The 16,030-nt window shown below is 39.0% G+C and overlaps 1 protein-coding gene across 16 annotated transcripts in view; it reads right to left on the reverse strand.

The window, feature by feature from the left end:
* Positions 1-16,030, reverse strand: part of INVS (inversin) — a 136,021-nt gene that overhangs the window by 43,859 nt on the left and 76,132 nt on the right. For all 16 annotated transcript variants that reach the window (XM_060409238.1, XM_012120186.5, XM_060409239.1 and 13 more), the window contains 3 exons: positions 10,177-10,332; positions 9,534-9,763; positions 4,332-4,438 (listed from right to left, as the gene is read on the reverse strand). In XM_060409238.1, the coding sequence (XP_060265221.1) occupies positions 4,332-4,438; positions 9,534-9,763; positions 10,177-10,332 (493 nt within the window). The remainder of the gene's footprint in view (positions 1-4,331; positions 4,439-9,533; positions 9,764-10,176; positions 10,333-16,030) is intronic.

Consider the following 16,030-nt stretch of genomic DNA (forward strand, 5'->3'; position numbering starts at 1 on the left):
GGATGGAGGAGCCTGGCAGGCTGCAGTGCAGTCCATGGGGTTGCAAAGAGTTGGACATGACTGAGCGACTTCACTTTCACTTTTCACTTTCATGCACTGGAGAAGGAAATGGTAACCCACTCCAGTGTTCTTGCCTGGAGAATCCCAGGGATGGCGGAGCCTGGTGGGCTGCGGTCTATGGGGTCGCACAGAGTCGGACATGACTGAAGCGACTTAGCAGCAGCAGCATATTCTGTAAATTCAGAAGAACTTTTACAAAAGCCACTATATATTCTAAAATGCCTTTCATGACTATACTTTTCCCAATAGAAAAAATCATGAGAGTCAGAGAACCACTGCAGTGAATTTGACAGATTTAGTGTAACACCTTCACTATAACAGACCTGGAAAGATTAAGCCACATGCTGAAGTCTATGTAACTAGTTACCTGCAAAACGTAGATGGGATTATAATCAGATGTTGCCCTGTTCAGTACAGTAATCCTTCCATAATTCATCTCTCATCACTGCATGTATGTCTCCTACGGAATGAAACTGCTTCTAAATCAATGTGCAAATGACATATGCAGTTTTATTAAGCCTGATCATTTTTTTCTATAATTATTAATACACAGTATCTTTCACATAGTATACAAGAAGGATTACCAAAATATGGCTAATGAAAGTGAGGCCCAAGTTATGTGTTTACTTACAAATATGACAAAAAGAAATGACATGGGCATAATATTCCCTAAAGAATGCTGAACCGGAGGTCAGCAGACCTGTGTGACCCTGGGCATTCTCTTCACTTCTCTGAGTTTGTTTCCTCATCTGTAAAAGGTGAAAGGAAGGGGAGAAGAAGAACTAGATTTCTCAGGCTGCTTGCGGATGGAAAGTTGCATTTCAAATATGTTAAATATTTTTATTATAAAAAAATCATATTTTTATTATGAGAAACTAAGCATAAACAAAAGTAGAGCGAACAGCACACTAATGCTTTATACACTCATTACCCAAATAATTAGCAAAATTTTTCTACATTCACTTCATCTACTCCTTTCTTTTTTATTTTTGCTCAAATACTTTAAAATCAAATCCCAGAGGAATTCCCTGGTGGATCCAGTGGTCACAGCACTCAGAGATTTCACTGCCATGGGCCCAGTTTCAAACCCTTGTGGGGAAAGATCCCACAAGCCATCAATCAATCAATCAATAAAGCAAATCCCAGACTCCGATCATTTAATCTCTCTGCAATTTAGATTTATCTGTAATAGGGTGAATATAATCACAATGCCATTGTATTAACAAAATTAACAGGAATTCCTTAGCAAGATCTAATGCCTACTCTAAACACACACTTTCCTGATTTTCTTTTAAAAAATGTCTTTTTCCTTTTTTTTTTTTTTTTTACAATTAGTTTCTTCAAATTACTTCTCAGTCCATTTTTGACTCAAGTAGACACAAACTAAATATCTAGCAAGGTTTTAAGACTAAAGTCTATACTTAGTGTTTAGGCAACTGACCACATTGTGATTATTACTATTGAATCTTTCTTCATCCCAAACTCAACTGAGACACATTCTAGCGCTGTGAATATTCCCATCTATGTCAGGGTATGGCTGTCAGATAGTTATTGACTGAAAGCCAGCAGTAGGTGGCAAAAATTATGTCTATACAGAGAACATCAAGCAGTTTGTGTCAATGCATGTGAAGTAAAAATTAACAGTACATTGATGGTAACCAGTCAAGAAACAATGCAGATAAAGACAAGAGACAAGATACAATTGGACTTGCCATGTGGGAATGGTCTGATGGAACAAGTAGAATGCCTAAACTGGAATGTCAATAAACATAAAAGGCAGTGCCAGGTTCTGACATTTGTACATCAAGGTGCATTGCTGATGAAACATTAAAACAGACTGGGATATTGCCACTGTCTCTTTTCATCCATAGACTGGCAAGTACACTTTGGAGGATTTTTCCTTTGGTCTTTTGGTCTGTAATTAACATATGCTTGCTCCAGGAGGTGGTAAGTTTCTTAATTCATAAGCTTACTTAGGTCTGAAATTCAAAATTCAGCATATAAATGGACATTGAATTACAAAAAAAATTATTTTTTTATTGTTTCCTAAAAAATAGCACTCAGGCAGTAAATGGTTTTATAAAAAATATACCTTATAGAAATATATCATCCCTAATTCTTAGAATTCTTAATCTTTTTGCTTCTTCAGGGTTTCAAAGGGAGAAGCCTCCAGCACCCTCACATACCTGTTTTAAGGTCAAATCCTCAACCTTGAGGATTCTTCTGGCTTTCCAGTTTCCTTAAATGTCCAAATGCCTATCTTCATCTTTGTGGTTTTGCAGTTGTCATTTGACTATAATAGAGACGTGGAGTTCTTTATATAATCACTCTCAAAGTAAGGCATACTAATTTGCTTTATCTAAGTTTGCCTGTGGTCTAAGAATTCCACATAAGTTTCTAATGAAGGTATGAATCAGGGTGATGCTACTGGGAGCCTGAAAACACTGAACTGACAATTCACCGGTTTTTTACTGAGCATTTACTTCATGAAAAGCGCTGTGAGCAATTCAGAAATGACCATGAGTTCTCCGCTAAAAGGAAGACAAATTCTATAAAATCATAATAAAAAGTGAAATGTGCCAAGGGTTATAAAGATTCACAGTGGGGAGGAAACACAGTTTGGGACACATGACTGCAGGACCAGGACAATTTCCTTAGATGAGACTGAATTTGAACAGTGGAATGACATGATTAACAACTATATTAGCGATCTGATTAAGAAAGGTTACTATGGAAGGTAATGAATTGAATGAGGGAAAGATCGAAGGAAGGAAAACAAGTGAGGAGGCATTGCAATAGTTTCAGAAAGAGTGAGAGAGGGCAAGACAGCGGTGCTGGCAATGAAGTGGAGATGGCAGTGTTAGCCAAGGAGGGGTGTGAGTCTGCACTGTAGACTGAGAATGTACCAGCACCCAGGTGAGTGCTGAAGCCTCAGCGGTTGGTCAGGTTGCCAAAGGAGGAAGGCTGAGAGAATTGATCCACTCCTTGGAGACTGTTCATATTTAAAACAGAAAAAAATGCAACAGAAGCCAAAAGAAATGGAGAAGGAGCATGATTAGAAGAGAATCCTAATTCTAAGAGAACTGGGAAAACACACTGTCACAGAAGCTTAGAGAACATGCAGGCTCAAGAAGGTGAAGAAGAGGGGTCAACACAGAGGAGAGGCAGAAGGGCCAATGAGGGGGACAAAGAAGACATCATATGCTTTATCAACTAGGAATCTGTCAGGGACCATTCAGGTGCAGATTTCAGTGTAACCGAGAGGGCGGATGCCAAACTGCAAAGGCATGAATGGTGACAATGAAGAAACGGAGGCAGTGAAGACAGTGTGAGAGAGGGCAAAGAAGACAAACCTCAGAGAAGAGACTTGGAAAATAACAGATGGAGGGTACAAATAATGGGGAAAGGTTCTGAAAGAAGTGGGAAAGATGAAGGGGTTGGCCCCATGTTTCCTCTGAGACAGAGGGCTTAGAGAAAACCCCTCTTTTTCTACAAAGTGTCCCACCTCCTGAAAGAAAGAAAAAGCTGGTGGTGGCTGAGAGTGCAGGGATGGTGCCACTGCAAGGCCATTTTAGTGACAGTATCCATGAACAATGACAACTAAAGCACAGATCTGGGTAGGGGGCAGGTATGGAAATCTGATTACCATCTTAGTTGTTACCTACAAATTACTAGAATCTTCCTAGATCCAAGACCATCAAGAATGTCTCCTGCTTAGACTTCACACTATGTCAAGTCCTTTTTATTGGGTCTGGGTCACTGGATAGCAACCCCAGCCTAACTCTGTGAATCTCATATTATTTAAGAAATCTGTATTAAGATTAAAATCCTGAGCTTTAGCCTCAGTTTCTCCTTATTTTTTCACGCTACATGGTGGCATCTCTGTCCACTAACTGATAATATCCTCTTCATCAAGAGAAACTTCTTGAACATATAACACATCTCACTGGCCTAACTGAATTCTTAGTCCTGGTCAGTCAGGACTCCCCTGATTTGATGCTAGACACACATCAAAAGAAGACCTACATTTCTTCATCTAGAAAGTGTCAGCTTGCCCTAAGTAATGCCTGAAGTTTCTAATAGCTTTAAAATCCCATGATTCTAAATCAACACTACATGGAACTTTTGTTTTCTTCTGGTTCAAGATTTCTTAGTGTAGTGTTTCCTGATGAAATACTATTTCTGAACGAGCATCTAAACTTGAGAATTTTAAAATATGGCAGAAAGGATGTGAGATGAACAATGATGCATTCTTTTTGCCAGTGGCTTACCTCTCTTCATTGTTTTCCATCTGATTAGGGAAAGCAGCAAAGTCTAGAAGCAACTTAATGGCATCAAGGTATCCATTGTTACAGGACCAGTGCAAAGCTGTTCTTCCCTACAAGCGTAAACAGAAATCAAATACATCTGGTGTCAGTATTTTGGGACACATATTTATTTATGCTAACTCAAATATATAAACATTTCTCCCAGTTGCTTACTTACAGAAAGAGAAAACATTAAGTATACAGTGGAGAAAATGAACGGTATCTTAACCAAGTGATCAAAATTAATACTATGTTAATAGAATTCCCAGGCTTCCCTGGTGGCTCAGTGGTAAAGAACCAGACTGCAATGCAGCAGACACAGGTTCAATGCCTGGGTTGAAAAGATACCCTGGAGGAGGGCATGGCAACCCACTCCAGTATTCTTGCAGGGAAAATCCCATGGACAGAGGAGCCTGGAAGGCTATGTCTATGGGGTTGCAAAGAGTTGGGCATGACTAAAGTGACTGAGCAGTAATAGCAGCAAGGGATGTTCCTGATGGCACAGTGAAGAATCAACCTGCCAATGCACGGGACACAGGTCTGATCCCTGGTCCAGGAAGTGGAGCAACTACGCCAGTGCATCACACCGAGGGACAGTTGCCCTCGGTCCCAACTGTCAAGCCCTAATGCGTAAAGCCTGTGCTCTGCAACAAGAGAAGCCACTGCAATGAGAAGCCTGCACACCACGAGGAAGAGTAGCTCCCACTTGTCACAACTAGAGAAAGCTCATGCAAAGCAACAAAGACTCACTGCAGCCCAAAATAAATAAAATTATAAAAAATACTATGTTCGGAAGTATCCGCTGGATCATGGAAAAAGCAAGAGAGTTCCAGAAAAACATCTATTTCTGTTTTATTGACTATGCCAAAGCCTTTGATTGTGTGGATCACAATAAACTGTGGAAAATTCTGAAAGAGATGGGAATACCAGACCACCTAACCTGCCTCTTGAGATATCTATGTGCAGGCCAGGAAGCAACAGTTAGAACTGGACATGGAACAACAGACTGGTTCCAAATCGGGAAAGGAGTACGTCAAGGCTGTATATTGTCACCCTGCTTATTTAACTTCTATGCAGAGTACATCATGAGAAACGCCGGACTGGAAGAAACACAAGCTGGAATCAAGATTGCCAGGAGAAATATCAATAACCTCAGATATGCAGATGACACCACCCTTATGGCAGAAAGTGAAGAGGAGCTAAAAGCCTCTTGATGAAAGTGAAAGTGGAGAGTGAAAAAGTTGGCTTAAAGCTCAACATTCAGAAAACGAAGATCATGGCATCTGGTCCCATCACTTCATGGGAAATGGATGGGGAAACAGTAGAAACAGTGTCAGACTTTATTTTTTTGGGCTCCAAAATCACTGCAGATGGTGAGGGCAGCCATGAAATTAAAAGACGCCAGTACCATACTGTCTTGATGACTGTGGCTTTGTAGTAGAGCCTGAAGTCAGGCAAGTTTATTCCTCCAGTTCCATTCTTCTTTCTCAAGATTGCTTTGGCTATTCGAGGTTTTTGTATTTCCATACAAATCTTGAAATTATTTGTTCTAGTTCTGTGAAAAATGTGGCTGGTAGCTTGATAGGGATTGCATTGAATTTGTAAATTGCTTTGGGTAGTATACTCATTTTCAGTATATTGATTCTTCCGATCCATGAACATGGTATATTTCTCCATCTATTAGTGTCCTCTTTGATTTCTTTCATCAGTGTTTTATAGTTTTCTATATATAGGTCTTTAGTTTCCTTAGGTAGATATATTCCTTAAAAAATTGCAAACAGAACTACCTTATGACCCAGCAATCCCACTGCTGGGCATACACACCGAGGAAACCAGAATTGAAAGAGACACATGTACCCCAATGTTCATCACAGCACTCTTTATAATAGCCAGGACATGGAAACAACCTAGATGTCCACCAGCAGATGAATGGATAAGAAAGCTGTGGTACATATACACAATGGAGTATTACTCAGCCGTAAAAAAGAATTCATTTGAATCAGTTCTGATGAGATGGATGAAACTGGAGACTATTATACAGAGTGAAGTAAGCCAGAAAGAAAAACACCAATACAGTATACTAACACATATATATGGAATTTAGGAAGATGGCAATGACGACCCTGTATGCAAGACAGGGAAAGAGACACAGATGTATATAACGGACTTTTGGACTCAGAGGGAGAGGGAGAGGGTGGGATGATTTGGGAGAATGACATTCTAACATGTATACTATCATGTAAGAATTGAATCGCCAGTCTATGTCTGACGCAGGATGCAGCATGCTTGGGGCTGGTGCATGGGGATGACCCAGAGAGATGTTATGGGGAGGGAGGTGGGAGGGGGGTTCATGTTTGGGAATGCATGTAAGAATTAGAGATACTAAAATTTAAAAAATAAAAAATAAATAAAAAATAAAAAAAAATAAAAATAAAAAAAATAAAAGACGCTTACTCCTTGGAAGGAAAGTTATGACCAACCTAGATAGTATATTCAAAAGCAGAGACATTACTTTGCCGACTAAGGTCCGTCTAGTCAAGGCTATGGTTTTTCCAGTAGTCATGTATGGATGTGAGAGTTGGACTGTGAAGAAGGCTGAGTGCCGTAGAATTGATGCTTTTGAACTGTGGTGTTGGAGAAGACTCTTGAGAGTCCCTTGGACTGCAAGGAGATCCAACCAGTCCATTCTGAAGGAGATCAACCCTGGGATTTCTTTGGAAGGAATGATGCTAAAGCTGAAGCTCCAGTACTTTGGCCACCTCATGCAAAGAGTTGACTCATTGGAAAAGACCCTGATGCTGGGAGGGATTGGGGGCAGGAGGAGAAGGGGATGACCCAGGATGAGATGGCTGGATGGTATCACGGACTCGATGGACATGAGTCTGAGTGAACTCCGGGATATGGTGATGGACAGGGAGGCCTGGCGTGCTGTGATTCATGGGGTCACAAAGAGTTGGACACAACTGAGCGGCTGAACTGGACTGAACTGAAGAAGTATCACATGTTTCCAAAATGATACTCTGAGGATTCAGTATCATCTACGTAATATTCCACCTCAAATGTAAATCCTGAATCAAATTATGATGAATCATTAGGCAACAACAAATTGAGTGAAATTCTAGAAAATAAATGGCCTGTATTCTTTAAAAATTTCAATGTCATGAAAGAGGAAAAAAGTCAAGAAGCACTGCTAGAGATAAAAAGGAATATTTCATAGTGTTAAAGAAGTCAAAGAAGAAGATATCACAATCCTAAATCTGAATGCAACTAATAGCACAGTCTCCAAATATATAGGATAAAAACTGACAAAATTAAAAGAGGAAACAGTCATATCCATAATTACAGTGGGAGGTTTTTAACCCATGTCATACAATAGTTGATAGCAGAAATAGATAAAAAAGTAGGAAAGGTATAGGCAGCATGAACAATACAATGTAAAATGTATATAAAACATTGTATTGAACAATGACAAAATTAGTATTCAAGTGTACACAGAACATTTACCAAAATCAACCATAAGCTGGAACATAAAGAAAGCCTCAAAAGCTTTTCAAAGATTAAAATAATGCAGAGTATTTTTTTAAACTAAAATATAATTTAAGCTACAAATCAGTGAGTAGGCAGAATAAGGCCTTATAACTTCTGGAATCTGTAACTATGTTATATTAATGGAAAGGGGGAATTAAGGTTGTAGATGGAATCAAGGTTGCTAATCAGTCGACTATGAGTTGGATTATCCAGTTGGGCCAAGTGTAATCACAAAGGTCCTTATAGTAAGTTAAAGAGAGAGGCAGAAGGTGAATGTCAGAGTGATGCAGTGTGAAAAAGTCAACCAGTCACTGCTAGATTTGAAGCTGGAGAAACGGAGCCACAAGCCACAGAATGTGGGCACCACCCAGAAGCTACAAAAGTCAAGGAAACAGACTCTCTCCTAGAGTCGCCAAAGAGAATGAAGTCCTGCCAACATCTTGATCTTTAGGACATTTTGGAATTCTGACACCCACATTAGTAATATGACAAATTTGTTTAGTTTTAAAACACTAAGTTTGTGGTAATTGTTACAGCAGCAATAGAACACCAATATAATCATTAACAAAAAGATAATGAGAAAATACCGAACTGCCTAGAAATTAAACAATACACTTAACTAATTCAAATAATTCAAATAATAAATCAAAATGGAAATCAGAAAGTGTTTGTGTTGAATGATAGTGATAGTACTGCTGCTGCTACTGCTAAGTCGCTTCAGTTGTGTCCGACTCTGTGCGACCCCATAGACGGCAGCCCACCAGGCTCCCCCATCCCTGGGATTCTCTAATCAAGAATACTAGAATGGGTTGCCATTTCCTTCTCCAGTGCATGAAAGTGAAAAGTCAAAGTGAAGTCGCTCAGTCATGTCCGACTCTTCACAACCCCATGGACTGTAGCCTACCAGGCTCCTCCGTCCATGGGATTTTCCAGGCAAGAGTACTGGAGTGGGATGCCATTGCCTTCTCCAGTGATAGTACAGTTTATCCAAATTTGTAAGATGCAGTAAAGCAGCATTTAGAGTAACAAACATGCTTAAATATATACATTGAAAAAAAAAACCCAATGATTTAAAATATCATCAAAAGAATTTTTTAAAGAATATTAAATCAAACCTTATAAAAGTGGACGATAGGCAATAATAAAGATGAGAGTAAATATCAATGAAATAGTGAAAATTTCAAATATAGAAAATAAAAGCAATTTTATAGACTTGCCGTGAGGACTGAATGAGTTACAAAACGAAAAGCTCTTAGAACTTTGAAATATTAAGCATCCATGATTATGAAAAAGTTTATATACCAAATGAAAAAATATTGGTGATAATTTTAAGTAAGCAAAACAAAATGTGGTTTGTAAAATCATATATATATATTTACATACCTATATACATATGCCATGTATCTATATATTTTATAGAAATTATAAAACTATTCCCATCTTATGGCTTTTAAAAATTATATATATGTATGCACAAGGACTAGAAGAGAACATGGACAAATAAAAATCACTTTTAACTAACAGATTTGCGAGTGATCTCTTCACTTGACCAACTATTTTACTTAATTTTAGTTAACAAAGAAGCAATGCTGCAAACACTTTGGAGCAAACAATAGAGAAAAGACCTAGAATTTTTACCTCTTTGTCTTGAATGTTAGGGTCTGCGTTGTTTTCCATGAGTACTGCCATGCAGTTGATATAGCCCCCATAGGCAGCACACTGCAGTGGGGTTCTCCCTGCGTAATCCTGCACATTTGGGTTGATCTTATTTTCAATCAGGATCTGGCAAACATCTGCATTTCCTCCCAGCGCGGCCCAGTGTAGAAGAGAATGTCCATCTTGGTCGACTAGATCCACCCTCGCTCCACCTGAAAAAGCAAAAATAAAGTGAAAATGTCTAATATAGAGAGCATTTATCAAAGAGAAGAGAAGTTTAAAGAATATGACAGTCCTTTAAATGCTTTCCTCTTAGCAAAAAACTTTCAGGTGTATCATCTATTTCAGATTTTTACAATAAGCCTGGGAGTTGGTCAGGATAGAAATCGTTCCCCTTTTATGTGAAGTGAAACTGAGGATCAGGCAGAAACAGTGACTTTTCCCAAATCAAACAGCTACTAATAGGTGGAGCTAGAAGTGACTCTCGAGTTTCCTGATGCCAGGCTTTTTCCTCCATGCTTCCACCCAGGCACCTCTCTGCCATGTATAGCTGTATTTCAAAAGGTGAATGTAAGAAATCCTACCTTTTGAGACTGACTTGTTATGAGCACTCTTAATAACTAACCTTTGATGAGTGTCTGAATCACATCTTTGTGCCCCATCTCACAGGCTCGGAAAAGTGGAGTATGTTTCATGACATCAGTAGCATCTACTTGAGCGTTATTTTCCAGTAATAACTTCACGGTGCTGACATGGCCAGAAAGTGCAGCAGCATGTAAAGCTAAAAAGGGAGCAAAAGAGAGTGAAGAACATTTAAGTAACAACTTTACCTTTTTACTATTCTAACTATGTATCTCTTCCTCTTTCGATTCTTCCATCATTTTGGCCAAACGCAATTTAATCTTCAAGATTATCTATTTTCCACTTGTATACACTTCTTTATATCTTCCTTTCTATTGGTGTGTATTATTACTCCCACTTTTCCCTTCCTTCTACCTTTCTCATCCCACTGTTTTCTTCCTTTCTATCCTGTTGGTCTGAAATGGTCTCCTCAGTTACTAGTTTATTATCTTTACCTCTTTCGAGAGAGCAAGAGAACAAAAACTGACAACGAGAAATGATTTAAATGATGCAGGCAATCTGCCCACCAAGCCACTCACAATCAGTATATGCCTCCGAGGGGATGTGATGGGAGCCATCAATCTACTGGTTCTTCAGTCGGTTACCTGTGCTACTCTTCCAGTTGGTCTGTGTATCCACATGGTACCAAAAGTGTGTGCATCTCACTGCCTTGAGAGCATTATTCACAGAACATGATTCCAAATGCAAGTCAGCTATTTCCTCAGGGCCCAATTTTAAAAAGAGCAATTCATTTCAAGATGGAGGAAAAAACCAAGTGGAATGTGGTCTCGCCTCTGGTAAGGGGTGGATAGAGCAGTTTTGACTACGTGTGAGTTTCACATCACACTGATCCCTGCCTGTTATTCTCCTCTAGTACTTATGTCATCACTCTTTAGATTACTCTTTAAATTCTATTTAAGTCATTATTCTCTAAATTCTTCTCAATGTTTCAGGGTATCTGTCTAGAGATTCAGGCCAGTTCTATCTAAGAATTACGGCTCTATACTGTCTAGGACAATGTTTTTTTCATAAAATGTGATCCATGGACCAAACCTGGGGTGCCTATAAAATGCAGATTCCTGGGGATTTGTTGAGATGCCACTATGGGCTGGGTACACAATATAATGCTGGGAATTCAGTAGGGAACAAAATAGCTAAGGTTACATTTTCATAGAAGAAGCAAAGCAGAACAAAACAAAAACAATGAATTAATAACATTTAAGTGTTAGATGATGATAGATGGTATAGTTAAAGAAGTAAAAACTATTTTGATATGTGAAGAGACCTGGGGATTACTTTTGATTGGTGGTCAGGGAAAGCCCTGTCAAGGTGCTGACATTTAAGCTGAGACTAAATCATAAAAAAAGAGGCAAAGCAGAGCTCTCAAGGGAGACTAGTCCAGGCAAAAAGAATAGCGAGAACAAGGACAGGGATGAACGTATGTGTTTAAGGAAGGCAAAGAAGCTGCAGTATATGAGTGAGAGTGCAGTAAGCCAGAAAGGCAGAAAAGGCTAGATCATAAATGGCCATCAGGTCAGAGTGATGGAAGACACCGAAGGGCTTTATGTGGGTGAGTGATGTTTATGTTCAAAACGAATCACACGAGCCATTTTGAGAATACATTCAAGCAAATTAGAATGTAGGCATGGAGACCAGTTAACACTAGTACAGTAGACTGGGTGAAAATAGTGGTGCCTTGAACTAGGGTGACAGGAATGGAGATGGAGAGAAGCATAAAAAATTTAGAATGTTTTGGATGTGGAATCAACAGGACTTATCAACAGGAATTGATATAGGATCTCTGTTTAATCTGGGAATATCTCTAGTAATTGTTATGCATACAAGACTTTGAAAAGCCTGACCTAAATGCCTGAAAGGTAGATTAGCCTAGACAAGATGGGTGCGAGAGCCTTCAAGTATCTGAAACATGCCGTGTGGAAGACAACAGAGAAAGCAACACTCAGTCTGAAAAACAATGGCTTAGTATAAAGCAGCACATCCTAATAGAGTGAGATTAAGATGGAAGTAATGGGTGAATTCCCTGGTGGTTGAGTGGTTAAGACTCTGAACTTTCACTGCCAAGGGCCCAGCCAGGTCCCATCCTTGGCTGGGGAGTTAAGATCATAAAAACCACATGGCACAGCCAAAATAAAAGACCAAAGTTTTGGTAATGGGTTATCTGTATTGGAGGTTGTTCAACTGGAGGTTGAAAGACAGTGAGGAGATGTCTTTGGTGAAAAAAATGTTGGTGAGAATGTTATAAGGCAGATTAAGGCACATGATACATCTGTGATAGTTCAGTGATTTTCACATTTAAAACCATAAGAATGTTAGTTTTTCCCTCCCAAATGAAACTTTATAAAACATCCCACATATAAAATAGTTAAGAGGTGAGTGTTTCTGGTTAAAGTAGGGGTAGGGGTTACCCATTCAAGCACCCACTCCCTCAGCAGCACTTTAGCTAACTCTATGGGAAGGTACTGGTCTGAAGAACACAGCTTAGAAAATCCTGGACTAGATGTAATTTTAAGGTACTTTTTAACTCTGAAATTCTATAATTGTATAATGTGGCATCAATTGTGTAATGTGGCATCAACAGATACTCTTCAGATAAATATCAATGTCAAGTGTTTTTTTTTTTTAAGACAAAATTTCAATTGAGTAAAAGATAGAATTAAGGATCTTGTTAAAGGAAATTTCCCATTTCTGATTATTTTCATTTATTTTAAAACAATTTTAGACTACAATCATTGTTCCTTCTTTGAAGAAACACATTTACGTAGGAACTTTAAAAATTCTTTCCAATAACTTTATGTTATGGAGAATTTCAAATGTTATTCAAATGTAAAGGCACATCTTCTTTATCAACTCATTGGTCAATGGACATTTAGATTGTTTCCATGTATGACTATTGTGAATAGTGCTGCTATGAACACAGGGATGCATGTATCTTTTTGGAAGACTACAAAAAAAGATAAATAAAGCCAAGAGTCTCTGGGTGAATACTGTCGTCACCCAGATTCAACAATGATCTTGTTGGCTAATCTTGTTTCAATTACCTGCTATCCATTCTCCCACTTCTGATTGTTTTGAAGAAAAGTCTAAAGTCACATCCTTTTGTTTGTGAATATTTTAGTTATTTAGTTATTTTAGTGAATATTTAGTTATTTTAGTATGGCTGAAAGATGAGGGTTCTTTTTTAAAACACAGTCACTGTATCAATCAGAGTATCTCTCAGATACTTTAACAGAGAAAATTAAATATGAAGGACTGCCAGCCTTGTACTGAAGAGCTAAAAAAGCAAAAAGGAAACACTAAGGTATCACAGAGGCTAGCAATTCTAAGACTGAGGGAACAAAAAGAAGAGGATAGAATTATTACAACTTTAAAGGCCTAGAGGAGGCACTCTGCAAAGCTGAGACTCAGACCTCTGAGGAGGGGCTTTGCTTGGCAGGTCCTGTAAGTGCTGGAAAAACCACAAAGTGAATTAACTGTTGCCACTGGAACAAGGGATCAGTGCTCTGCTGAGTAAGACTGACTAGGATACGCTGACAGGAACTAGAAACAAATACAAGAATAGGAAGCAAACAGGAAGCTGTAATCCCAAACTCCTCTTCTGGGTTTCCAGTCTCCCTGTACTGCCCACTGTGGGCTGACTCCCCTGCTGGCAAAGAGCAAATGTGGTTTGCAGAACCCCAGCCCCAGCAATGCAAAGAAAATACAGGCTCATTTTCATATCTAAAAGATGTTAACACAAGTTTTGTAATATCAGATACACCCAGAGAGTGTTCACATTTTCCTGATATCTTTGTATTTTGTTTTATAGTTGATTTATTTGATCCAAATAATACTTATAGATTGCTATTGATAAGAACTCACTTTTAATTAAGGAAAAACAACCCTCTAAAGGGATGAGTGCAATTGTGCGGTAGTTTGAGCATTCTTTAGCATTGCCTTTCTTTGGGATTGGAATAAAAATTGACCTTTTCCAGTCCTGTGGCCATTGCTGAGTTTTCCAAATCTGCTGGCATATTGAACGCAGCACTTTCACAGCATCATCTTTCAGGATTTGAAACAGCTCAACTGGAATTCCACCACCTCCACTAGCTTTGTTCGTAGTGATGCTTTCTAAGGCCCACTTGACTTCACACTCCAGGATGTCTGGCTTTAGGTAAAAAAGTTGGCTTAAAGCTCATTATTCAGAAAACTAAGATCATGGCATCTGGTCCCATCACTTCATGGGAAATAGATGGAGAAACAGTGGAAACAGTGTCAGACTTTACTTTTTTGGGCTCCAAAATCACTGCAGATGGTGACTGCAGCCATGAAATTAAAAGACGCTTACTCCTTGGAAGGAAAGTTATGACTAACCTAGAGAGCATATTAAAAAGCAGCGACATTACTTTGCCAACAAAGGTTCGTCTAGTCAAGGCTATGGTTTTTCCAGTGGTCATGTATGGATGTGAGAGTTGGAGTGTGAAGAAAGCTGAGTGCCGAAGAACTGATGGTTTTGAACTGATGGTGTTGGAGAAGACTCTTGAGGGTCCCTTGGATTGCAAGGAGATCCAACCAGTCCATTCTAAAGGAGATCAATCCTGAGTGTTCTTTGGAAGGACTGATGCTGAAGCTGAAACTCCAATACTTTGGTCACCTCATGCAAAGAGTTGACTCATTGGAAAAGACTCTGATGCTGGGAGGGATTGGGGGGCAGGAGGAGAAGGGGACGACAGAGGATGAGATGGCTAGATGGCATCACCGACTCAATGGACATGGGTTTGAGTGAACTCCAGGAGCTGGTGATGGACAGGGAGGCCTGGTGTGCTGCAATTCATGCGGTCACCAAGAGTCGGAGATGACTGAGCGACTGAACTGACTGAACTGAAAGGGATGATGGAGAGGAACTCACTGGCATAGAAATGTCAGAAAGATATGTATCACTGATGTATAATAAAATATCCTTAAGAGAAAGAGCCCAGGGAATGAATGAATTTGAAAATTTAGGTCTCAACCCCAACTAAGATGTACATCAGAAAGACAACCTTGACTGAGAATGCAAGTATCCTAGCCCATACTTTATTAAAATACATGAAAAGTTAAACAAAGAGCGATGCCAGTGATAAAGACTGCATAACAATAAAAGTCTGATAAAAAATTAAATACTCAGATCATTTATAAACTCAATGCCTATGTGTCTGTATAATATACTCCTTAAGAAGCTTAAGGTCTATGGTGAAACACTGATAAACAAATACTTTTACAAGTTGAAGTCTTTATCAAAATTGATATTACCTAAAAACTTTTTAAAAAATCAGAAGGTGAGATGTTCTAGGTATAAGGAGGGAGATATTAGGTATAGCAACCACATACCCCTCTGTCCCCCAAGTGCTATATGAACAGTTTTGGTGATCAAGAAAGATAGAAAGATCTTATCCAGGATGACAGGTAGGTGCAAATGGCTCTAGAATGTTTTCATGTGTAAGAAAACATAACATTGAGAAGCTTGCAGCTGAGGTTTTGTTCCATTCAGTGTTTCTGTGCTGTGATTTTTCTTTCTGACTTGTAATTTGTATATACAAGTGTCCTTTGTTATCCATGGCGGATTGGTTCCAGGAGCCTCTATAGATACTAAAATCTGAAGATGCTTAAGACTCTTTTATGAGATGGTGCAGTACAAGTCAGCCTTCCAAAGCCACAGATGCAAAACCCTTGGATATGGAGGGCTGACTGCAGTACACAAGGAAGAGCTGTGTCACCCAAGGTAACAATGGGTGTTACAAAAACAAGTACTTCTCTTAGTAATCAACACATTGTTCGAGGGCTCTCTTCTTAGAAAAAGAGATTAAAGGAAGCATATAGGA

Source organism: Ovis aries, chromosome 2, assembly GCF_016772045.2.
Source record: "Ovis aries strain OAR_USU_Benz2616 breed Rambouillet chromosome 2, ARS-UI_Ramb_v3.0, whole genome shotgun sequence".
In the NCBI taxonomy this organism is placed as follows: Eukaryota; Metazoa; Chordata; class Mammalia; order Artiodactyla; family Bovidae; genus Ovis; species Ovis aries.